Source organism: Emys orbicularis, chromosome 7 (genome assembly GCF_028017835.1).
Source record: "Emys orbicularis isolate rEmyOrb1 chromosome 7, rEmyOrb1.hap1, whole genome shotgun sequence".
In the NCBI taxonomy this organism is placed as follows: Eukaryota; Metazoa; Chordata; order Testudines; family Emydidae; genus Emys; species Emys orbicularis.
The window spans coordinates 6,167,907-6,192,802 of NC_088689.1; the positions used below are offsets into that span (position 1 = coordinate 6,167,907).

Genomic DNA, 24,896 nt, shown 5'->3' on the forward strand with positions numbered 1-24,896 from the left:
TATCTGGTTTGAACTTGGTTCTAGATGTTGGCAAAGATTCAAAGGTATTCTCATTTTTTCCCAAAATGAGTTCTCCTGTTTCTAATAAGACTCTGGGTCAGATCCTCAGCTGGCTTCAAAGGAGCAGCACTGATTTGCACCAGTTGAGGAACTGACCTTTTATCTGCATATAATGTAACTATGTATGTAACCTAGTCTTGTTTCTCTTACCTTCTGTATATAAGACCCCAATACTGTAGCTATTGAAACCACTAATCCCACCAGACTTCTGCTTGAGTTTGTAGGGCCATGGAGTGACTAGCAGTGGTTAGATTCTTTACTGTACCCGCCAGCCCAGATTTATATGTACTTAATGCATTCCTCTGAGGGATTTGTTTATGTCAGAGTTTCCTGCCAACATCTAATGCCACATCTTGTTTACAACTTGTGTTTTCTGTGGCATAAGGAGAATGCTGAATTTTGATATATTAAAAAAATATTACAGAGCATTGCCAAATGCATGAGCAATTTTACATTTGTAGACAGCTTTTACACACTGTTGATTGCATTTTAATGTAAAGTGGCTTACATTTGTGTTCTGGTGATGGATTCTGATCAGCATCCAACACTGAGTATGAGAGATATGAATGTTGCAGATATGGGAAAATAAAAGTTTTATTAAAGAAAACAAGAGCGGAACAAGATATTTTATTATGATGATGGAATTGTAGTTTCTGTCCTCTTAAATTATTGCTGTTTCAGGCACACCCTTCATCACATTCTGATTCTCTCACTTTTGTATGATGCTTTTTCTCAAGAAGCACCTTGTAATCAGATCCTAGCTAAAGCATTTCTTTTATTTGTGTACAGGCTTAAAAGCTTTTGAACCTGTACAAACAGACCTCATTAAGATAGTGCCATCTTGACTACAGCTAATTGCCTAACAGTGCTAGATACCTGTTTAGTAATCCAGCAAGACCTTATTACTCTTTCTGTGGATAAATATGTTAAATTTTAGTACTCATGACAATGAGATATAGATGTTGGTCAAATCCCATCTGTAGCACAGGTAGATAGTTTTCAAGCTGTCTCCACACAGTTTTGCAACGGCGTATCACTCCTGATCAGTGGCGACCCTGCTATTCCAGCCTTCTCCGCCTCGCTCTCAAATCTGCTAAAGCACCTTAATTTTGACTTTCAGAGCCTTCTGCTATTCCACGTCTGGCTGCGACATATTTTTGCCCATGAGCCTTAATCCTGACCTACAACAACCCTTGTTATTCCAGTCCTGGCCCTCTTCATAGCTAATCTCACAACTCTTCTGAATTGTACCAAGTTTTGCAAGATGGATTAACCTCTTTTAGGTTTCAGAGTAGCAGCCGTGTTAGTCTGTATCCGCAAAAATAACAGGAGTACTTGTGGCACCTTAGAGACTAACAAATTTATTAGAGCATAAGCTTTCGTGGGCTACAACCCACTTCTTCGGATGCATATAGAGTGCACTCTATATGCATCCGAAGAAGTGGGTTGTAGCCCACGAAAGCTTATGCTCTAATAAATTTGTTAACCTCTTTTAGGCACTAGGATGAGATCCTCAAACTTATGTTTACTTGCAACCTAAGCTAGCTTTGAATCCAACTCTGCTGTGTTGTAACAGCAGACAGCAACTGACCCCTGCCATCCCCAACATTTGTTCTTTATTTGCATTATATGAAGTGCCCCCGAATACACATCGAGACCTTACCATAAATATAGAGAAATCTTTCCAAATTTCTCCAGAGTATAACATTCAATACAAATATGTCTGACATGTTGTTCACACCATTTCTTTCCGGCTCTTTGTGTGTTCGCTTGTATTTCTTATTTGCTCTTGAGAACCAGCAACACGTGCACAACACAGGAAACTAAATGAAAGTACAAGGCTATCTCTAAACCCTAACCCTAAATTCCCAGGTTTATGTAGTGGGAAGTTGTTGCTAAGTACAGTTTATCTATATTCTTTGCTTTTGTCAGGCTGAGCTGCTTAAAATGAAACAACAAGCCCTGGAGACCAAACACTTTATTGAAAAACAGGAGGCAGAAGAGAGAAAACTCCTGAAAATTATTGCTGAGGCTGATGCCGAGAGGCTGAGGCAGAAGAAGGAATTAGACCAGGTAAGAAGGTCTAATTGAGAAGGAGCCTCTCCTTCTTGATTGCCATTCCAACCCACAGAAACAATCCTTTGTTCCATTTCTTCCCCCCACCCGCTTTTTAAGGAATGGACCTTCAGCTGGGGTAAATTGATGGTGCTCCATTGAAATCAACCTGTTACTGTATTGATGTCAACGGAACGACTTCAATTTACATCACCCAGGGTCTGACCCTACACTGGGGGGAGATATAGGTACTTAACAAGCTTTCATTCACTGATAATGAAATAACATTTTGATTGAACTGCTCTTGACTGATGAAGATACAGGCCTTGATGTTTTATGACTGACAGCTTTATAGCTTAATATCTTGCCTTGTTCTGCATCCCTAGGTTATCAGCGAGAGAGACATCCTGGGGTCGCAGCTTGTTCGGCGCAATGACGAATTAGCTCTGCTTTATGAAAAGATCAAAATCCAGCAGTCCATCCTAAACAAGGGGGAGACTCAGTACCGGCAGAGAATGGAAGACATTCGACTCCTCAAGCTGGAGATCAAGAAACTTCGGCGGGAGAAGGGAATACTTTGCAAGAGCGTGGCTAATGTGGAGGAACTCAGGTAGAAAGGCAGAATGAATACATTTCACTAGCGGCTGCAACCATGACATTACATTTGAGACACACGAGAAAGCTTGTTTTCACACATGGTAAAGATTTGTAATGACAAACAAGGTACTCCGAAGGAGGGTTTGCTTTATCTGACCTCAAACACTAACTAGTTTAAATTCATAAACCAATTGATCAGTAATTAGAAAAAATAGGGAGAAAGAAAAAAAAAAAAGTTGCCAGGACCCAAAAGAAGCCATATCCAAAATTCACCGTGGACTTGTGAGCTACTGGTGACATTACAAGTTTGACAGACAGCAGGAGAAAAGGTGTTCACAGTCCAGTGAGCTACTTAGTGGTGTCCAGGGCCCACATTAGTGGAACTGCTTTTTATTAGGCAATCCGTAGAGGAAGGAGAACATTTGACATATTTATAACAAACTCCCATATGTTTTCAGCGTTCCATCCTGCTAGATTTATATGTGAGTCTGACTGGTGAGAAAGATTTAGTTAAATTTTCATTGAAGGTTGTGTTTCTTTAAAAGCGCAGTTTTATAGCCCAGACTGATTTATCTTCTCCTACTTTGACTTAATGTTTTCCTTCTCTTTTTAACCTTACTATACTTGCGGCATATTCTTTCCTGGTGGGAAAACATTGTCATTTGCTGTACAATCACTGGGGGACTTCTAAAGAAACAGAGCTGTGTTTCCAGCAGGTAACTATATCCCAAAGCCTGGAGATGGAGGGTATGGTACTGCCCGCATTCACACTAATTTTGGTATAACACTTTTGGGTGAGATTCTCAGCTGGGGAAATAAGGTCTACTTCTATTGATTTCTGTGGGGCTACACTGATTTACCCCAGCTGAGGTGCTGGCCCATTGACTGCAGTCGAGTTATGCCAGTTTTGGAGAAACAGGCCCAGGATTTTAACAACTGTGGCTCACATTCACTGACTGCAAACAAAGGCAGGGTTTGAGCCTGCTGCTCAAATGCATTGGACTGGAAGACTGTTCCTGTATTGAAATGCAAGGAATGTATTGAAGTATAGGGTGATGCCTGCCATCATGGGTGGATCAATTCTTGCTAACTACAGCAGCAAGCCTACACTTTAATGAACTCCCAAACCATTACTAAAACTGCCAGCTGAAGGAGTCCTTTTATCATTTGTACAACTAATTAGATTTAACCCAGTTTCACTATAAGCGTTTTTGGCTTGCCAATGGGAGATGCCCTTTTCCCTTTCCCTCACTCCATCCAAACCTACACACTGGACCCTGCAGCATCAGGATTTTCCAAACAGCCAGCCAAATTCAGCCGAGGATTTTGGCAGCTTCAGAGGTGGAAATCCGCTGTGGGAGGGCGAAGTGGGAAGGCAAAACAGCCATTACTTCCCCTTTGCTGGGTGGCGGGGAGTTGCAGGTGCCCAACACAGCAATGGCTCCGACCAAGGATGTGGTCTAGGCAGAGCTGCTGGAGAATGTGCTGATTCAGCATGTGCCCACAACAGCCTTGATTGCCAAGGTTCTTAGGGGAGTGCCCAGTGAATATTAAATCAGCCCCTGCTTAGTGGTGAATGACTTCTGGAGCATGTGGGTGAGGTCAGAACGGGGAAGTGTAAACTCTTCTTGTGATTGCACATGTCTGTTCCACTTAGACGTGTGCAACACATCTCAAAGGACAACAGCTGCAGTATGGGTAAGTAACTGTCTTTTACACCTCCCCATGCCAGCTACGGCTGAATCTGGCCCGATGTGTATTAAACTGTTCTGTGAAGTGAGAATCACACAATAAAGGCTACAACTGCACCTTTGTTAGGAGGAGAAATTATATGATTAGTTTTAAATGAAGATATTAAAGTCAAGGAGGCTTTACTATTGCATGCGATAGAAGGGGATAGGTGATAATAACATGTCCACTGTACAGGCCCACCAGACTTTTACCCTCCACTTCACTCCTGCTCCCAAGCGCTGGGCTAGAATGCAGTTTGAAACTAGTGGTGAATGACTTGATGTCTACCCCACAGGCAGTTTGGAATTGGGGTGACAAACTGCCTGGCCTGCTTACAGCTGCCCTGTATACTTACAGAGTTCTGTGTTGTGGGAGTACCAGGGACATGTTTATTCTAGCGTATGTGTGTGTGTAACAGTGTCACTATGTTCTGAGCCCTTCAAGGACATGTAGTGAGAGACTATAACCAAGAACCAAACTTGGATTTCCTGTAGTGTAGTGACCACTAGGCTGGACCATAATTATCTGTTTTCTTAACTGAACTGAGATGCTCCCTCTCATAATTCATTCCTCAAAACAGTCTGAAGTGTGGCCTTTAGTGAATACCGTGGACCATGTGTGATCCCTGTGGGATGAAATGCTGTAGTCAGAGTCAAGTTATTAGGCTCAGTGCAGGGGTAACTGGGTAAAATTCTATGGCCTGTGTTAAGCAGGAAGTCAGACTAGAGGATCTAATGATCCTTTCTAGCCTCAAATCTATGAAATAGCTAGAAAAATTCCAGGCAGTGAGCTCTATTAAATTGAGAAATAGTGGGAAGTGGTGAAAAGCCCTCACTTGAGTCATTAAGATAGATGAAGCAACAGAAAATATATCGTGGGGGTACAACTGTGCAGTGGGATGGGAAGGATGATTGGCTGACCACATGAGTCTCTTCCATTGCTAATGATCCTGCATGTAAGGGAATGAAGAGTTAATGCTAATGCAGACGTTTGATTTCTTTGTGAAAGTTCATGGTTGTTGTTTTTTTTGTCCTGAACTTTAGGCAGGAGGTTTATCACATGCAGAAGGAGCTACTGAAGGAACGAACTCGTTGCAGAGCCCTAGAGGAGGAGCTGGAGAACCCCATGAATGTTCACAGATGGAGAAAATTGGAGGTAACATTTTAGCATAACATTATCACAAGCACCAAAAAGGCCATATTTCCAAATCGACAGCATAGCGCAAGTCATATTTTGTTTAATGTTATGCAAATTGGCATTTAGAGGGGCAGGCAGAGTGAAATTTCCATAGTCCCAATGGTGGTTAACTGCTGAATGGCTTCTTCACACAATGCAATCAGTGTTATTTTTGTGTTGCTTCCATAATGTACAATTGTAAAAGGCTTTGCTAAAGAGGATAGGGAGATCTTGAGTTGAGATTCAAAGGGAAATGATTGATTAGAAGGAAGAGATTGTTCAAAGAAGAGAAGACAAGTCCCTAGTGAAGGTGTGACCCTCTCTTCACTCAGCATGGAAAGTTGTGTGGGACAGAAATGAGAGGGGCTAGGATAAGAGTAGTGGAACAGGGAGTGGGTCGATCTGAGGTCAGAGAGGTAAGCAGTCAGTGAGGGGAAGAACAGGCAACCAAATCAATAATGGTGAGTTTCCAATGCAAACCACTGTGGTTAACATGATGTAAATGTTTATGTATGCAGCAAGTCCAAATTTTCACAGTATCCAACCCTACCAAATGAAGACAAAAAAAACCCCAACCTGTTAAGCACAAACGAAATATATGAGCTCAATTGACACCATTGGATATTTCTTAGATTGCCTCAGAGCCAGCTGAGATCTCTTTTGCATATGGCTAGTCTCTGATCTGATGCCAAGGGTTGCTTAGCTGCCCTAGTAAATGAGTGATAACATGCTATCCCCCAAAGAAGTGCATCTGAAGATTTTGGCTGTGCTGACTAATATGATAGTTAATTTCTGATCTTTCAGTGCTGAGTTTAAAGCTACACAGTGTGCTGACCTTTTCTTCTGGAATGGAGATAAAATACAGGATGCTGAAGTGTACTGAGGAGATCTAAGCACAATCTCCAGCAGCTCCAGATAAAAATGGGAAATCATGCCATTCAAAAAATCAGATGGTAGGAGACTGGATATTTCAGGGGACTGATAATGGGAGATGAAGTCTTTCAATTCTAGGTCACTGGTTTGGATCTGGATCACTGAAAGGTCAGCAGTTGTTAACAACCATATGAAATGATTTTGATGGGGTCTCGGTCCAATTCCTTATGAACAAACATCCCCCATGACAAAAGATACCAATACAGTTGTCATGAATTAGCACCCAGTTTGGCAGTGGTCTAAGAAGGGCCAACGACTGAGTGTGTCCTGGGGCCTGAACTCCCTTTATTATTCCTTAAAAACTGATCTTAAGAATGGCCAGACTGGGTCAGACCAATGGTCCATCTAGCCCCGTATCCTGTCTTCCAACAGAGGCTAGTGCCAGGTGCTTCAGAGGGAATGAACAGAATAAGCAATCATCAGATGATCCATCCCCTGTCATTCACTCCTAGCTTCTGGCAAACAGAGTGTAGGGACACTCTGCAACTGGGCGTAGACACATGAGTGCAAGGAGAAGGGAAAAATGTGGACAAAGCTTGTTCTGCTTTTTCCTGTGCTGCACACATTCAGTGGCTAGAGAACTCCAGTATAGTGGCTGCAGTCTGCCCCCTTTATAAGCACTAGATTCATTTTAAAAATGGGATGCCATGCATAGGGGAGTTTTAAAGACTCAGAATAATTATATAAGGGGAACATCCTCCAGGATCTCCTCCACCACTCCCAAAGACAATGTTGTAGTGTCCCTCCCTCTGATTCAAGAGGACAGAATCCGCTCCCTCAGGAGCTCCTTTTTGTCTGGGTTCTTATATGCATCCATATAAGATGCATATAAGCATCAGCATTGGTTTCTGAATGCCTGTGCTGCTCCATGTATGTCAGTAATGGCTTCTGCTAAAAAATGAAGTATTAATCTCATCCTCCTCCTTCCTCCCCTCCAGCCCCAGGACAAGCTGCATGTGCAGATATCCCAGCCTTGCCTGTTTGGGATTAGGCTGCTGGGATGCCCCATCACAATGTTTGGTTTGAAAGGGACTCTCCAGGTCATAAACATTGGCCTACCATGGCAGATCTCCCATACTGAGAGGCTTACTTTCAGAAGGATTGCTTGTATGTATGCTCTTTTCAACCAGTTCATGCTGCCACTGGGAACCCAGACACTCAGATTTCATTCAGTCATATTGGTACACAACAAGGACACGAGGCATAGACTGCTAGGTATAGGCTGTACAGCTGTACTTTAAAAAATAATGTTCTTCTTTAATAGGCCAGTGACCCGAGTACCTATGAATTGATACAGAAGATACACACACTACAGAAACGGCTCATCAGTAAGACAGAAGAAGTGGTTGAGAAAGAATTGCTTCTTCAGGTACTGTAGCATCACCTCTGTCTTCAGTATCTCAGCATAGCATATTTGTTGTACCCTGCGTATGCAGCCTCCATAGGTATGCTCCCAATATTGTTATTAGGATGCCTTTCCTCTGAATTGTGGAGTATCAGGGGGTAGCTGTGTTAGTCTGTATCCACAAAAACAACAAGGAGTCTGGTGGCACCTTAAAGACTAACAGATTTATTTGGCATAAGCTTTCATGGGTAAAAAACCTCACTTCACTTGCTTATGCCCAAATAAATCTGTTAGTCTTTAAGGTGCCACCGGACTCCTTGTTGTTTTTCTGAATTGTGGAGTTTGCTTGTTCTCCTGCATTTCCCTTAGCTAGTGGTAGATGGCAGCACTTACACACAGAGAACAAATATCACCTGATTAGTTGATTTTCATGCCCCAGTCACTGATATCTGGATGACTCTGAAAAATAAAAAAAAAGGTTTGATTTATTTTATTTGGCCACCAAAAACCAAACTAAATAAAAATGAAATCAAACAGGTATTTTCTTCAGCGTCCTGGTAATGACAGGCATGATCAAAAGGACTAAGAAATGCCTGACCAAGGAAATTATGTTTACTTGAAAGCTGATCTATTGATTTATAGGCAGTCATCATCCCAATAGCAGAACCCCTTACTAAATTACCACAACGTCACCGAACCATACACAAAGACTGAAATGGTGCTAGAGGGGAACATGGGGTAAGTCCCCTTTCAATATTGGTTCTTCCTGCCAACATAGATGGAGAATCTCCCTCTGACTCAGTTGACATGGGGCAGGAGATCCTCCAACCCCCAACCAAAGGGATCAAGAAGAAGAGGCTGTTATATTACTTTCCTGATGGAGCTGCATATGAAGGGGTTACTTTACCAGCGTTCATACACCTTTGCAAATAGAGCACCCCTATTGGGGATAAAGACAGGGACCAGACCCTGGCTGAGGTTTAAGACTGTAGGAAACAAGCAGCAACTAAGTTCCTTACTGTGGAGCCTTTTTCTTCTCTCCCCTTGGCCTTGCTTATTGAGTTTGCTCTGCAGCTGAGGTATGCAGCCAGAGTACAGAACACACCTATCCCACAAGGTGCTACCGTACATGTTTCAATCTGAATAAAGCCCCTTGTGTTTAAAGATATTTGACATTTTTCCACCTTTCGTTATTGTTCCAAACTGCCCTGGTCTCCCTGGAACTGCTCTGCTATTGCAGGAAGAAATGAAGCTTTTGTTGATTCCTGTCACCAACAGAATCTTTTTTTTAATGCTACTGTGGGTGGAAGGTGATAACACGGAAATAAATGGGTCCCTTTATGCTAGAGCTGTAAACGCTATGGGCAGACTCGCCACTTCCAAACAGAGGTGATTTTTTTTTATGGGTCTTTTGTTGCATGCAGGTCAGGTCTTTTCTGGGCCCTTGGGGGAAAGTGAGAATTCTTGATGTTTTGATGTTTTGCTATTAATCTCTGGAATGCTCTATACCGGAGACAGTAGTAAATTGGTGGAGCTATGTTGCTGGTTCAAAGAACCACACTGCTTTTTGTGTACTAGCGATATGTTGAACACAGTGAGTTTTGTGAATGTTCTCAGATTTCTGGGTTTGCATGCTGGGTGCTTTGGATGTGTTTAAATCAACACAACAATCCTCAGGCAGAGATGGAATACCGGCAGAAATATATAAATCTGCGGGTCAAAGGTGGTAACAGCATTCCAGAAGATCCCTGGGACAACGAAGAAATGCCACAAGACTTCAAAGATACCACAATTATTCCTTTAAAAAAAAATAAAGGCAGCAAAATGGTCTGTGATAACTACCGTGGGATAGCTCTCCTATCTGTTGCTGGAAAAATCTTTGCTTGTGTCCTCCTGAACCGACTGATTTCATCTGTCTCAGAAGCCAATCTAGCTGAGACTCAGTGTGGATTCAGACCTGGTGTAGCGGGGTGGTCACCTGCTCCTGCCCTGAAGAGCTTGAAATCAGCCCTTAAAGAGGGCTGCAGCTCTGAATGCTGGGCTGATTGGGGAAGCAGCCGCAGCTGGGCCACGCCCCAATCAGGGCCCAGCTGGCCCTATAAAGGCTGGGAGCCAGGAGCAAGGACTCAGTCTCTCTCTGTTTGTAGAGGGAGATGGGCCTGGCTGCAGGGAGCTAGAGACAGAGTACCTGAGTGGAGCAGGGCTGGGGAAAGGCTGAGGAGCTGGGGAGCTCCAGCCTGGAAAACCCCAGGCTGCGGCCTAGCAGAAGGCCAAGGGGTACTGGGGGTTGCACAGGGCAGCCTAGGGGTAGGCCAAGGCAGCAGGTCCAAACCCAACCTTGCCAGTGATGAGTAGGCTGATACTACAGTCTGCCCCAGGGCGTGGGGCTAGACGATGACTGGCAGTAGCCTTATACTGAGGCGAGGTGGGAATAGTGGGTGGGGGTTCCCCGGGGAGGGGAGACCCTAAGACTGAGGGTTTACTGCTAAGGGGCAGCACCCCAGGTACAAGGACACCGGGGTCCAGGGAGGGACATGGGGGCCAGAGGACAGGCGGATCACCGGCCTGCAGAGGGCGCTCCTGGGTCGATGAGTTAATTCCCAGAAGAGACCAGCAGGAGGCGCCACAGGGTGAGTCCGCTCCTCTACACCTGGTCATAGCACTATAGACATGATTTTTAGTATCAGGCAAATACAAGAAAAATGTATCGAACAAAACATGGATCTGTTTAGTGTCTTCATTGATTTGACAAAAGCATTTGATACAATCAATAGAGAAGGATCATGGACAATCCTCAGCAAACTTGGTTGCCCACCAAAACTGGTAAAGATCATTCGTTTATTTCATGACGGGATGCAAGGTCAGGTACTTTTTAATGGAGATTTCATTGATTCCTTTCCCATTTCAAATGGAGTCAAACAAGACTGTGTCCTTTCCCATGTACTGTTCAACCTCTTCTTCACCCAAATTCTCAACCATGCTACAACTAGGCTCAACAGAGGCATATACATCAGATACAGACACAATAGCTCAGTCTTCAATCTTATGAGGCTTAAAGCAAAAACAAAAGTAACAGAACTACTAATAAGAGAAGCACTCTTTGCAGATGATTGTGCCCTGCTAGCACACACAGAGGGAGATCTCCAGTGCATCGTAGATCGCTTCGCTGAAGCATCAAAATTGTTTGGGCTTACAATCAACCTAGAGAAAATGGTGGTGTTGCATCAATCATTTTCATCACTCCATGTCATATCCCCTAGCATATCCATTAGTGGAATCCAACTAAAGCAAGTTGACAGTTTTACCTATCTCGGCAGCAATATCTCTAATAATGGGTCTCTTGATAAAGAGATCACAAACAGGATACAGAAAGCTTCTCGGTCATTAGGAAAGCTACGTAACAAAGTCCTGAAATCCCACAACAATAGCCCTCTCAACAAAAACAAAACTTTATCATGCTTTTGTGCTCACATCTCTCCTCTGCGGCTGAGAGACCTGGGCACCATACAAATGGCATATCAAACAACTAGAGGCCTTCCATATGCGGTCTCTGCGTGCCATTATGGGGATCCACTGGCAGGACAAAATTACCAACCTGGAGGTTCTCCAAAAGTCAAATGCCACAAGCATCCAGGCTATGCTGATAAAAGCCCAACTATGCTGGGTTGGACACGTCATTAGGATGCCTGAATATCGACTTCCCAGAAACATTTTCTATGGCGAATTGGCACAAGGACACCAGAATCAAGGCCACCCCAGAAAGCGCTACAAGGACAGCATCAAGAAGAGCACACACTTTGGTGCAGTAAAACCAGATGATCTTGAGAAGGCTGCGTTAAATAGATCAGCAGGGCAGCACACAGCACTCAGAGCTTTCCAAGCCTTTGAAGAAGACAGAAATAATCGATTGTTAGCTGCCAGGGAAAAGCATCATACCCCTGCTATAGCTACCAAGATGCTCACCAATGACTTTGTCTGCCCAATATGCTCATGAGAATGCGCGTCATGCTTTGCACTTCAGAATCACTCCAGAATCCACAAAAAGAGAGAGCATGAAAACGTCATCGTTGAGCCGATGGACTACACACACAAATCAACGCATATGAACAAAAATGGAGTTACACCTGGTATGGAGGGAGCTTTGTGGACTGGGCATTGAGCACAGTGCAAGAAATTGGTATTTGGAAACATCCCTTTTTTCTGGAACTGGTTGGGCCCTCTACTCTCAGTTACATGCAAGGTTTGGAGAGTGTTCATTTTACCACATTCTCACAGCAGAACCATAACATTTGCACAAGAAAAATAAATGCTACCTGTATCATACATACTCCAGCTCTGCCTTCCATCCATGACTCCAATCTTTTTTGTGTGTGTGGATACTATTTAAAAAATCACACAAAGCACTGAGTGGGGATCAGATGGGCATATTGATCGGAATATTCTTGATTAAAAAACACTGAATATAGATCCATGTAGAAAGCTACGCTACATACTCATCAGATTTGCTCCTACATGTATTTGGTCATATCCACTTACTTTAGCCTCTAAAATTTATTTTCATTACTTTTTACTCCTGTTAGATCTGCAGAAACAATGCAGCTATGAGAGAGTGTGCTACATTCCATTCTGGCTTACACATCATCAACAGAAAAAATGAACTACGTTTCAAATGGAGACTCTTTCTTGCTGGTGATATGTGAGCCAGGAAGAAACCAGCTTGACTCTCAGATTCCAGACTATCAGTAAACAAAACCACCCTTTTTAACTTGCGTAGATTTGCTCTGTAAATCAACCACTGAGAGATAATAAATATGAAGCACCACATTGCCATTTTTAGAGCCATTTTTCACAGAAGAAATTACACTTTAAGTGACAAATAGAAAAATGCCTCCATGTGTGTTAAATTATTAACTCCTTTCCACTTTTCGTCTTCCACATAACCTGCAGCCACCTCACCTTGGGCTGTAATTCATCAGATCTCACATGCCAGGCTGGGAGGAGCTGCATGAGGTCTTGGATGGTAGACTTTTAAAGAAAACACAAGTGTTGCTGGAAATAACATTGGTGATTCAGTAGGTGGTATTTCTCCTTGTGACTCAGTGCTCCAGCTAGGGCTGCTGTGCTGATGAACACTGTCTTAAAATCAGATACAAAATCAAGGTCCTGACCACTTAAAGATCCCATGCCACTTTCACCATGAATAAGATCTGTTATCTGAGGTTTAGCCGGCTGGCTTCCACTTTTGAATCATTACCTTCTATTCACCTACAGTCCTCTTGCAGTTTCAACAAGACATTATTCTTCAGTTGTGTCTTAAACTACCATTTATAGTATTGCTGTGCTCTGTGAAAAATGCTGCTGCATGTCACCCCAGAGATTTCAGTGGTGGGTGAAAGTCTTTGTGAACATATGTACTGTAGTATATAAAATGCTTTGGATCCTTCAGGGCAAAAGGTGCTTTCTAGCTATAAGATCTTATTATTGCATCAGAGATGCTCCGGAGAGTGAATCATAAATAATGATTAAAAAAGTATTTGCCCATTTTGTGTTTATGAGGTGAGTTCTTCACATGTATGGCACTTAATTACATAATGAACAGTGATGTGTCGTAAATGCACAAAGTAACCAAATTGCCTTGTTGGGATTATGATTAGTGTGGCTTTAGGAAAAAGTCCCATTAAAAGTGAATTACGTGCTGCTGTATTTGTTCAAAATCTAGTTCTGTCTCTTCAAAGTGAACTCGTTCTTTAATTTGATTTTATGTCTGACTGGCTAAAAGTCTGGTTTATTTTACTACAGGCCTCTGAGTTTATTACAGTGGGAAGGTTCACATTATGTCTCAGTTGTCAGTTATATTCTCTAAAGATTGGTCATAAGCATAAGGGGGCATATGCAGCATAGGGACATTTTCAACCAAGAGTTGAAAGGATGCTTGATTGCCTCCTGGTAACAAAAATAAAATCCTACCATTTAGTCTCATTTAAACTTAGCATATCGTAGTGACGGTACCATTCTGCTACATTTTTATTGGATTTTTTTTTAATGTTCAGCAACAACTGAAGACCAGGACTGGGGAATTAGGATCTGCAAGATTGGGAGCACCCTGGACTCCCACACCTTGCTGGCTTGGACTGCATCATATTGGCCCAAATCCTCAGCTGGTACAAATCAGCATAGTTCTGTTGAAGTCGTTACTTGGGAAAAGATGGCTGGCTTGGTTGGTAACCTGGAACTTGAAAAGCTGGGTTTTAATTCCCTGTTCCCCTACTACAGACTTTCTGTGTGACCTTGGGCAAGTCACTTCGTTTTTCTGTGCCTCAGTTTTCCAATGGAATTATAGCATACATCATGGGGATGTAGTGAGGATAAATACATTAACGATTGTGAGGTGCTCAGATACTATAGTAACGGGGGCCATATAAGTACTGGAAATAGATGTTGTGTATTCTCTCTGTAGTTGACAGTAGTTCTGTTCCGTTTAATTTTGGATTCTTACACCATGCTCATCCCTGTGGTATCTGAGTAGGGATCTAACAAACTGTTCCTCAGAGGTGTGTTGAAATCAGTGCTAATGCTGGTCCACAGAACATAATGGTTTGGGACTATATGGTACAATGTGTGTTTAAGTTGTAACAGGAAACTAATGCTAGGCTACACCTACATTACGAGCTAGGGGTGTAATTCTGCTGCTTATGTACCCATACGAATGCTAGCTCTCCTCAAGTTCGTGTGAGTATAAATAGCTGGGTAGCCGCGGAAGCAGGAGTAGAAGCAGCGGAGACACGGCTGAGCTGTGTTGAGTAAAAACCCACCTGAAACTGGTGGTTATATACTCAGCTCCTTGCCTCTGCTGCTGCTACCATGCGACCACGGCAATTCTGCTGTTTACACCCACGCTAGCTTGATGAGGCCTAATGCAGGAGAATCACACCCCTCGCTCACAGTGTAGACATGGCCAGACTCATGTTTTTACACAGGCAGAAATCCCAATGAAGTCAATGCAAGTTTTGACTGAGTAAGGACTGAGTAAAAATGTCTAGGAGCTTCAGCATTTAGTTCTATGTACGATGTGAAATTGTCGGCCAGGCTGTTTATTATAAAATGGTCTTGATCCACTTATTTTAAAAATCCCAGCCATTTTTTTCAGCATGGTTCATGGGAGTCTAGTCCTCTCAAAAACCACTTCTCCCACCAGCCTGTCCTGGAGCCTGCTTCCGCTAGGTCCTTCATTGCTGTGGCGGTGCTTAATATATATTGCATTGTTTTGAACATGACCTGGAAGAGTCTCGTCAGTCACTCAGAAAAAAGGAGCTGCTCATCAGAAGGGCCTGCTAGTGAACACCTATTCTGTCATGTTAGGGGTGTGTGTTTGTTTGTCTTTATTTTGGTTTTCTTAAGGTCTGGTTCAGCTTCACTTTAGGTGACAATCTGTACACATTCATAGTGGCCAAGATTTATTTTGTGCTCTCAGAACTGGCATATGTATGCTTTGGTTGGCTTTCAGTGGCTTCCTTATTTGTATAAAGGCAGTCCTCTGACTTACGACACAACTGTCTCCTTAAAATTGCGTCGTAAGTCAAAACTTCGTAACTCGGAACCGCAATCCACTCCATTGCGGGACCGAGTGTCATAAAGTCGAAACCAATGTCGAATCAGGGTGTCAATTCAGAAACATTGTAAGTGCCGTTCGTTGTAAGTCGAATGTTGTAAAGTTGAGGGCTGCTTATATTTGTTAGAAACAACTTCATTTGTGAACGTACATGTTACATGGAGCGTAGATAGGTGTAGCTGGGGATTTTTTGACAGAAGATAATCTGTTTAGGTAAAAATACCCGTAATTCACTTCAGGAAATTATTCATTATGGAATCCCTAATAATTTCTTTTAACCCACAGTAAGCAGTCTTCCTAGATTCCAAAGCCAGAAGGGACCACTGTGATCTAGTCTGACCTTCTGCATAATATGGGCCAAAGTGCTCCCCGCAAAATAATTCCTAGAGCAGATCTTTTATAAAAACATCCAATCTTGATTTTAAAATTGCCAGTGATGGACAATCCACCATGACCCTGGGTATATTGTTCCAATGGCTAATTACCCTCATTGTTAATAATTTACACCTTATTTCCAGTCTGAATTTGTCTAACTTCACCTTCCAGCAACTGAATCATGTTATACTTTTTTCTACCTGCATATCACCACCTCTGACTTTTGATGACTTGCAGATCACCATCTCTCTATCTCCTTGCCTGCAGAGAGTCTTTAGTGTAGCTTGGACCAGTGTTTTGAAACTTACAGGCCCACTTCAGCTACCAATGTGCCACGCACAAAGAAAGGAAAATAAAAGGGATGTCACAAGAAGGAAAGAACCTGAAAAAATGCTCCTGAAGGATGAGTCAATATCTATACATTACTTTATATACTGCATTAGAGACCCCAGTTCAAGTCAGATCTATGGCAACAGGTGAAATTAATTTGACCGCAATAGCCCAGCAGGCTGCTATGCATCAAAACTTCCATATCGGTAATTAGACATTTGCTGTTGGTCTTTGGCTGGAAGTGTTCCAGAGCTGGAGTTCATGGGCTGTTATTTTTCATTTTAAGAAAGAATGGTGCTTGCTTTCTAGATCACTGGGACCTTGGCTAAGGCAATTCTGAATGTGTCTTTCAATACGCTGGCTGCTGTGTGTACAACAGGGGGAGCAAATTTCTTCCCCACTACTAGCTCCCAATTGCAAAGCCAAAAGATAAACAATGTGCCTGATACATCACTGTATTACTCCATCTGTGCATCAGTGGGACTGCAACCCCCTTCCACCTGAAAAATTATCCTTACCTTGTACTGCTCCTTTATGACGCCCTCCTAAGGAGATTTTCCCATCCAAAAATAAAAAGGAGAGATTTTTTACATAGATTTTTATATGTCAGGTCCTAGTCTACCTCTGTTTCCTGGGGGACTTTGACATCCTCTGATCTGGAGAAGAGGACTGTAACATCAGATCTGGAGGTTGAAGCCCATTGAGCAGCTCTTGCAGCCCCCAATTAAGGGGATGGCATGTTGAGTCTGGGGGTATGTCTACACTGTACATTAACTGAAGCACAGGTAGGCATACCCATGCAAGCTTTAATTTAGCGAGTGTGGGTAGCAGAATGAGCTTCAGCACAGGTTAGCTGCCCTATTACAAGCTTGCTGGAGACCCTAGCTATGTATTTGGGTTGCTAGCCCACCCTGAAGTCTGTGCCACTGCATCTTCACTGCTATTGTTACCCATGGTAGGTTAAAGCTAGTACAGGTATGCCTCGCCATGCTACAATCACACCTTCATTTGCAATGTAGACATACCCTTAGGCCTTGTCTACACTTAAAAGGTTTGCCAGTATAGCTATACTGGTATAGCTGTACCAGCAAATCCTCCTAGTGAAGTTTATATTGGCAAATGGATCTCTGACACATTCCTTTTCTCTGAATATCGTATACCTGTTCCCCGAGCTAAATAAGCTATGCTGGCAAAGGGACTTTTTTTTGCCAGTATAATTGCATCTACACTATGGCTTCTGACAGCGTAGCTATGTTGGCAAAAAAATCATACCCCTATCTGACATCACTATGCTGGCAAAACTTGAAGTGTAGACAAGGCCTTCGGGTTGACCAAATGTTTCTAATATGAAAAACAAGCTGAAAAATACTCCCCCCTCCCCTTTGAAGAAAGCAGAACATTGAAGCTGTCTTTATGCAACATGAGGAGCCAGGAAAAAGAATGAGCACGTGGGGTCTGATTTTCAACTGCATGATTCCAGCTCTGAGCCAGTTGTGCAGATGTCAGTGGAGTTACACTGACATACAGCTGGAGTAATACAGTGGCGTGTCAGACACATTGTTTGTCTTTTGCCTTTGTAATTGGGAGCTAGTAGCAGCAAACAGGGCTGGCTCCAGGCACCAGCCGACCAAGCACGTGCTTGGGGCGGCACCTTGGGGCAGGGCGGCGCTCGATTTTTAATTTTTTTTTTTTTTTGGATTCGGCGGCGCGGCGCTCAGAGCGGGGGCGGGGGCTTCGGGCGGCGTGCTGCTCGGAGCGGGGGCGGGGCTTCGGGCGGCGTGGTGCTGGGGGGGCGGGGCTTCGGGCGGCGTGGTGCTGGGGGGGCGGGGCTTCGGGCGGCGCGGTGCTCGGAGGGGGGGCGGGGGCTTCGGGCAGTGTTCGGGGGGGCAGGGCTTCGGGCGGCGTGGTGCTGGGGGGGCGGGGCTTCGGGCGGCGTGGTGCGGGGGGGCGGGGCTTCGGGCGGCGCGGTGCTCGGAGGGGGGGCGGGGGCTTCGGGCAGTGCTCGGGGGGGCGGGGCTTCGGGCGGCGTGGTGCTCGGAGGGGGCAGGGCTTCGGGCGGCGCGGTGCTCGGAGGAGGGGCGGGGGCTTCGGGCGGCGTGGTTTCGGGCGGCGCGGTGCTCGGAGGGAGGCAGGGGCTGCGGGCGGTGCTCGGGGGGGCGGGGCTTCGGGCGGCGTGGTGCTCGGAGGGGGGGCAGGGGCTTCGGGCGGCGTGGTGCTTGGGGGGGCGGGGCTTCGGGCGGCGTGGTGCTCGGAGGGGCGGGGTCTTGGGGGGGCGGGGGCTGGCGCGGTGCAGCGCTCGGAGGGGGGGCGGGGGCTTCAGGCGGCGCTTGGAGGGGGGCGGGGCTTCGGGCAGCGCGGCGCTGTGGGGGTGGGGCTTCGGGGGGGCGTGGTGCTGGGTGGGCAGGGATTTCAGCGGCGCTCGCGGGGGCGGGGTACAGCAGGGCGGCTCTCTTCTTTTTTGCCTGGGGCGACAAAAAAGTTAGAGCTGGCCCTGGCAGCAAAGAAATCCCCCCTGCCCCCGCTATACACATAGCAGCCAGCGTACTGAAAGACACATTCAGAATTGCCGTAGCCAAGGTTCCAGTAAGCTAGATTTGGATTCAAAAGAGGGCACCATTCTTTTTTAATATGAAGAATAACTTCCCATGAACTCCGGCTCTGGAACACTTCTAGCCAAAGACCAACTGCAAATGTCTAATTACTGATACGTACGTTTTGATGCATAGCCGCCTATTGAGCTATTGCGGTCAAATGTATTTCACCTAGTTCCTTGGATCTGACTTGAATAGAGGTCTCCAATGCAGTATATTAATTGAAATATGTAGGTACTTCAGATATTGACTCATCCTTCAGGAGCATTTTTTCAGGTTCTTTCCTTCTTGTGACATCCTTTTTATTTTCCTTTCTTTGTGCTTGCCACTGAACTTGGCCTTTGTTCAGGCACTTTACTTGTGCCTGTAGGTGGAAATGTTTTGCATTCTGGTATCTTGTGTTATGTTAAAGGATTTGATTCTTTTTTCAGATCCTTTGCATGGTATGATTATATTTCTGAACAATTACCATTTCTTTAATGCCTTTTATTTTATCACTGACACATCCCCTTTTTGATTAATCTTTTATTCCCTTTCCTTACACAACTATAAGTGCTGATCATGAAGTCAGTGGGGCTCTGTGTGTCCATCCTACATGGAGCAGATTGCAGGATTAGTGCCCAAGTTTGCTGTAGGCTTAACTCCTTTTATAAACAAGGCAGCTGTGATGTCATAAATTGGCATATTTCTTAGGCCCGGAGAGTAAAGTTCACCTGTGCAGAAGGATAGTATAGTCTATGCACGCACCTCTTAAATTCTCTATAAAAAATAGAGGCTTAGGCTATGTGCTTGCTCTCTGCACAGGGGTGAATTTCACAATGCAAATTTGACTCTTATGTATTCAGAACGTATCTCAAGGTACATTAGTTTATTTTAGTCTTTCTAATCTAAATCCATCTAGAATTAGAACAGTTATGTGCTCTGGAAACATGCTGCATGATAAACTGCTTTTAAAAACATGTTGACATTTATATTATTTTCTGCCCTCCCCGCTACCCTCCCCCACCCGCCTTGTCTACTGCAATCAAACAGATGAGAATAAAGTCTTCACTAGAAAACAACCCTTTTTGTTTTTGTTTAGGGGATGTCTGTTTAAATTGCACTTTTAAAAACAAGGCAGGAATGGTAGTGATGAGTTTAACTGCATCAGGTGAAGATAATCAGCTGTGTTTAACACTAGGAAAATTGTTTTCCAATAAAAACAAATAGTGATAATATGTCTGGCACTGGGAGATGGAAAGCAGAGCAGATTACTTAGCACCCAAACAAAACATTTTTGATGAAGAATTTTTTCAGTGGAACAGTTTAGTTCTTATTGAGCCTTTGTGCAATTACATTACACTCCCTGCCCCCCTCCAGAATAAAACAGATTTCCTGTGATAAATGTTTTTGGACAGCAGCAAGATGCGAATTTATTTGAGAAATTAGAAGAAAATGGATCCCAATAACAATTTAGGGAAGTCCTTGCCATTTTTAGCTGCTCTGATGGTGTTTTGACCAGTAATATTTCAGGTATAAAGATGCCATTTATAAGGAGGAGGACATTGCTGTTGGGCAGAAATTCATTTGGGCTTATAGACAGGAAACCTACTTAATCCATTTTTAATGTTTTTAGGGGAATTTGTGGATTAATTTGAGTTGAAAGGGACCTCTAGCGGGTCTTCAGATTCCATCCTTCTGCATCATGCAGGATTACTTTAATTACACCTAAGCCATCCTTGGCATCCTGTGTTTTAATGCACATACTCCCAATACATGAACTTCAGTATGCAGGTGAGAGATTGATAGCAATAGATATATTGGAATACACTATAGAGATGTTCCCTATGTAACCCTTCTGCCAGGCAGAGCCAGCAGCAACCAGGGCCGGGTTCAATATCTAGGGGTTCCTTTCCATCGATACAACACAGAACCGGCTCGAGCCCCCACCTAGTAATCTGGGAAAATTACACACCACCCCTGGGTGCTTTTGAGAGGCAATACTTCCCCACTCACAAACACAGAGCCTGAGTGTAGAAAAGAAACTTTTAATAAAGGGAGGGAAGTAGGAGCACTGCCAGTAGATCGAGGGACATGATCATTCCCCACTATTTGACATTGGTGAGGCCTCATCTGGAGTACTGTGTCCAGTTTTGGGCCCCACACTACAAGAAGGATGTGGAAAAATTGGAAAGAGTCCAGCGGAGGGTAACAAAAGTGATTAGGGGTCTGGAGCACATGACTTATGAGGAGAGGCTGAGGGAACTGGGGTTATTTAGTCTGCAGAAGAGAAGAATGAGGGGGGATTTGATAGCTGCTTTCAACTACCTGAAAGGGAGTACCAAAGAGGATGGATCTAGACTGTTCTCAGTGGTAGCAGATGACAGAACAAGGAGTATGGTCTCAAGTTTTTCACTAGGAGGGTGAAGCACTGGAATGGGTTACTTAGGGAGGTGGTGGAATCTCCTTCCTTAGAGGTTTTTAGGGTCAGGCTTGACAAAGCCCTGACTGGGATGATTTAGTTGGGGAATTGGTCCTGCTTTGAGCAGGGGCTTGGACTAGATGACCTCCTGAGGTCCCTTCCAACCCTGATATTCTATGATCTCAAGTTATTGCAGATCTCAGTGATTGAGCATTTAAAATAACAAAAGAAGCTCGTAATGAAGCCTATTTAGCTCTTTCTTTGAACAGTGGGGAGGAACAGGTTTAACTAGTCCAGGAAGAACCATTGGGGAGGGGTCACAGCCTCCTGGCTGGGACACTTGGTCCCACCCCTCTTACTTTCACAGGGCTCTGGCATTCGAGCCCCTGGCTTAACAAGGTTCTTTCAACCTGACCCCCTTATTTGGGACAGGTTAAGCACAGTCCTGCTTTCCTCCAATAATTACAAATTGGTAACCATATTTCACTACCCCTCCATTCAGTACTAAAGTGATTTGTAACCCAACACCAGCCAAATTGGATTACTTTGACACTGCTCTATCTGCTGAATATCTAAGCAGTGCAGGAGCAAACTGTATTTACATAACACACCCAAAGTCTCTCCCCCTCCCAGCTAGATCTCAGGGAAGCATTCATTCAGATCCTGCTTACATCTACACACCTGATGTGCAGCACTAACCTAGTTCTAGTGTTCCCTCAAATCAAGGACCAAATGTGTTTGCGTAATGGTCAGGGTACTAGCCTGGGACTTGGGAAACCTGGGATTCTTTGCTCCCTCATAGATGTTTTGTGACCTTGGGCAAGTCAGCCTCTCTGTACCACATTTCCCCCATCTTTAAAATGAGGTTAATAGCACGGCCTTGCCTCACAGGGGTATGGTGAGGATGAATATGTTAAAGGTGGAAGGCATTCAGATACCTGATGGAGGCCATTTACTTGTGTTCTGGTAGCGCCCAGGAACCCTAATCAAGGATCAGAGCCTCAATGTTGTAAGTGCGGTACAGGCATGTACATGTACAGGCATCCCAGAGACTTCACAGTCTACATGAAAGACAGGATGCAAAAGGACTAAGGGCAGAGAGTGGGTTGAGAGGATGAGATAAATGCACACAATTTAGCTAGGTTTCAGAGTAGCAGACGTGTTAGTCTGTATCCGCAAAAAGAACAGGAGTACACAAATTTGTTAGTCTCTAAGGTGCCACAAGTACTCCTGTTCTTTTTACAATTTAGCTAGGGTTACCATATTTAAAAAATAAAAAAAGAGGACACTCCATGGGGCCCCGGCCCCGCCCCTTTCCCACCCCCGGCCCTGCCCCAACTCCGCCCCTTCCCCGCCCCAACTCCGCCCCTTCTCCTGAGCACCCGCATTCCCCCTCCTCCCTCCCAGCCACGCGAAAATGGCTGCCCAAGCGCTACCGGCTTCACGGTTTGCCGGGCAGCCCCCAGACCCTGCGCCCCCGGCCGGCGCTTCCCCAGCGCAGCTGGAGCCCGGGAGGGGAAGCGCCCAGCTGGGGGTGCAGGGTCTGGAGGCTGCCCGGCAAACCGTGAAGCCAGTAGCGCTCGGGCTTCGGGCAGCCCCTATGCCTCCGGACCCTGCGCCCCCGGCCGGGCACTTCCCCTCCCGGGCTCCGGCGGCTGCTGTGCTCCCTGAACTCCTGGGCTCTGTAAGCGCCGAGCTGCCCGAGCGCTACCGGCTTCGGGCAGCCCCCGGACCTCCGGACCCTGCACCCCCAGAGCCCGGGAGGGGAAGTGCCCGGCTGGCGGCGCAGGGTCCAGAGGCAGGGGGGCTGCCCGAAGCCGGTAGCGCTCGGGCAGCTCGGCTCTTACAGAGCCCAGGAGTCAGGGAGCACAGCAGCCCCCGGTGCCCGTTCTAAGGTAAGCCAGGGAGTATTTTTCCCGGACATGTTCGGCTTTTTGGAAATTCCCCCTGGACGGGGGTTTGATTACCAAAAAGCCGGACATGTCGGGGAAAAACCGAACGTATGGTAACCCTAATTTAGCAGAAAAGCAGAAGTCACAGAGGCCACCAAATTCCTCTTGCTGGTGCCTTGCACCAAATCTGAACCTGTGAATCCCGAGCATTCACCCAAAGTACTATTAAACGGCAAACACTACATGTAATAGGTCAACTTCTGAAGTTCTGAATCAGGCAAAACTGCAATTGGCTTCAGTTGGAGTTTTGCACGAATAAAGTATGAATGGAGACTTCAGGATTTGGTCCAGTAAGTAACAAATGAATTGACTAAAGAATATTTACTCCTCATCCCTGGATTCAAGCATATATCTGGGAAGGAAATAAATCTGCTGTGCACCCCAGGGTGAAGTATATTAATCAAATAATTATCTTGTTAAGGAAAGGTATATTACTCGTTCTGCTGAATAAATACATTGCTATGCGCAAAGTTTGCTGTGGTGTTAGCAATGCAGTATAGACTGTCAGCCATCCAGACCCAGTTAGAGAAATTAAAATACTGGAGGAGTGCGGTAGCAGTATAGCAATGCATTCACAAATCCACATTATAGCACCCATCCAAAGCTTGCTGAAAATCCCCATTATTCAGGTACCACTTGGCAGGCATTTTTCCCACAGGGCGAATATATTCAACAGTCCCGAGTGGCAGGACATGTAAAATCCATGACAACACCTTCAGTGATGGAGGATTATTGTGTGTGTCATTTAAAAAATGACATACCACAGTGACAGGCAAAGTGGGTTTTTTTTTTTTAAATCCTCTCAGTTTCATACCCAGAAGAATCTGAATAGTGTCAGTGTTGGAGGAACATAGATGGCAAGATATGCAACAACAACTAGATCATTTTGAGGAGGAGGTAGGTATCACTGTTAATAAAATCTCTTATGGCCTGATGTCTTTAAAATTGGACACATGGGAGGTCATAGTTTAAAAACATAACATAACCGAGCCTATATTCTGTGGGCACAGCAGTTGCTTCTACTTGACAATAAGGACCACATTGTTTTCCCTCTCTTTAGTAGTATTCCTCCGCATTCTTCGTAAACACACCGGGAAAGCTAAGAGCTGTTAGTGCACATCAGATTTTAGTTCAAGTTACAGCTACTGAAGGGGAAGCTCTTTTTTATAAATCAATAATCTCAGAATTGCCACGTGCATACCTTGGTGTGGTGTTGCCTTTCAGTGGTTCCACAGACTTGTAGGGGACAGCTCTTCATTCAGTAAGATAGTTGGCATAGGCAAGGAGTTTTTGCTACTTGTTAGACAGGTATTTTGTAGGCTTAAGAGAGGACCGGAATCAGAGGTGAAAGTAAGCCGGTACACCCCTGATTTAAAGCGCCCGGGGATTTAAAGGCCCCGCCTCTTCGGGTAGAGGCCACGCCTCTTCTGGTTGAGGCCCCGCCCCTCCTAAGGACTCCAGAGTACCGGTAAATCCTTTAAGTTACTTTCATCCCAACTGGAATTATAAAATACATATTCAAGAAGCAATATTTTCAAAAGTGACTGAGGCACTTAGAAGCCTAAGTCCCATTGGTTTTCTGTGAGGTTTAGGCTAAGTCTCATAGAAAGGCAATGGGACTCAGGCTATTAAGGAACATATTGGCAAAACTGTTTGGATGCCTAAAGTTACCTAGTGGGATTTCCCAAAAGCAACTAAGCATGTTAAGTGCTTAACTCCCATTGATATTATCTAGCAGGTT

The 24,896-nt window shown here is 44.7% G+C and overlaps 1 protein-coding gene across 1 annotated transcript in view; it reads left to right on the plus strand.

The window, feature by feature from the left end:
* CFAP58 (cilia and flagella associated protein 58) overlaps positions 1 to 24,896 on the plus strand; it is a 112,494-nt gene that overhangs the window by 54,087 nt on the left and 33,511 nt on the right. Inside the window, 5 exon segments of the mRNA XM_065407107.1 lie at positions 1,993 to 2,133; positions 2,502 to 2,720; positions 3,337 to 3,428; positions 5,487 to 5,598; positions 7,817 to 7,921. Coding sequence (XP_065263179.1) covers positions 1,993 to 2,133; positions 2,502 to 2,720; positions 3,337 to 3,428; positions 5,487 to 5,598; positions 7,817 to 7,921 — 669 coding nt within the window.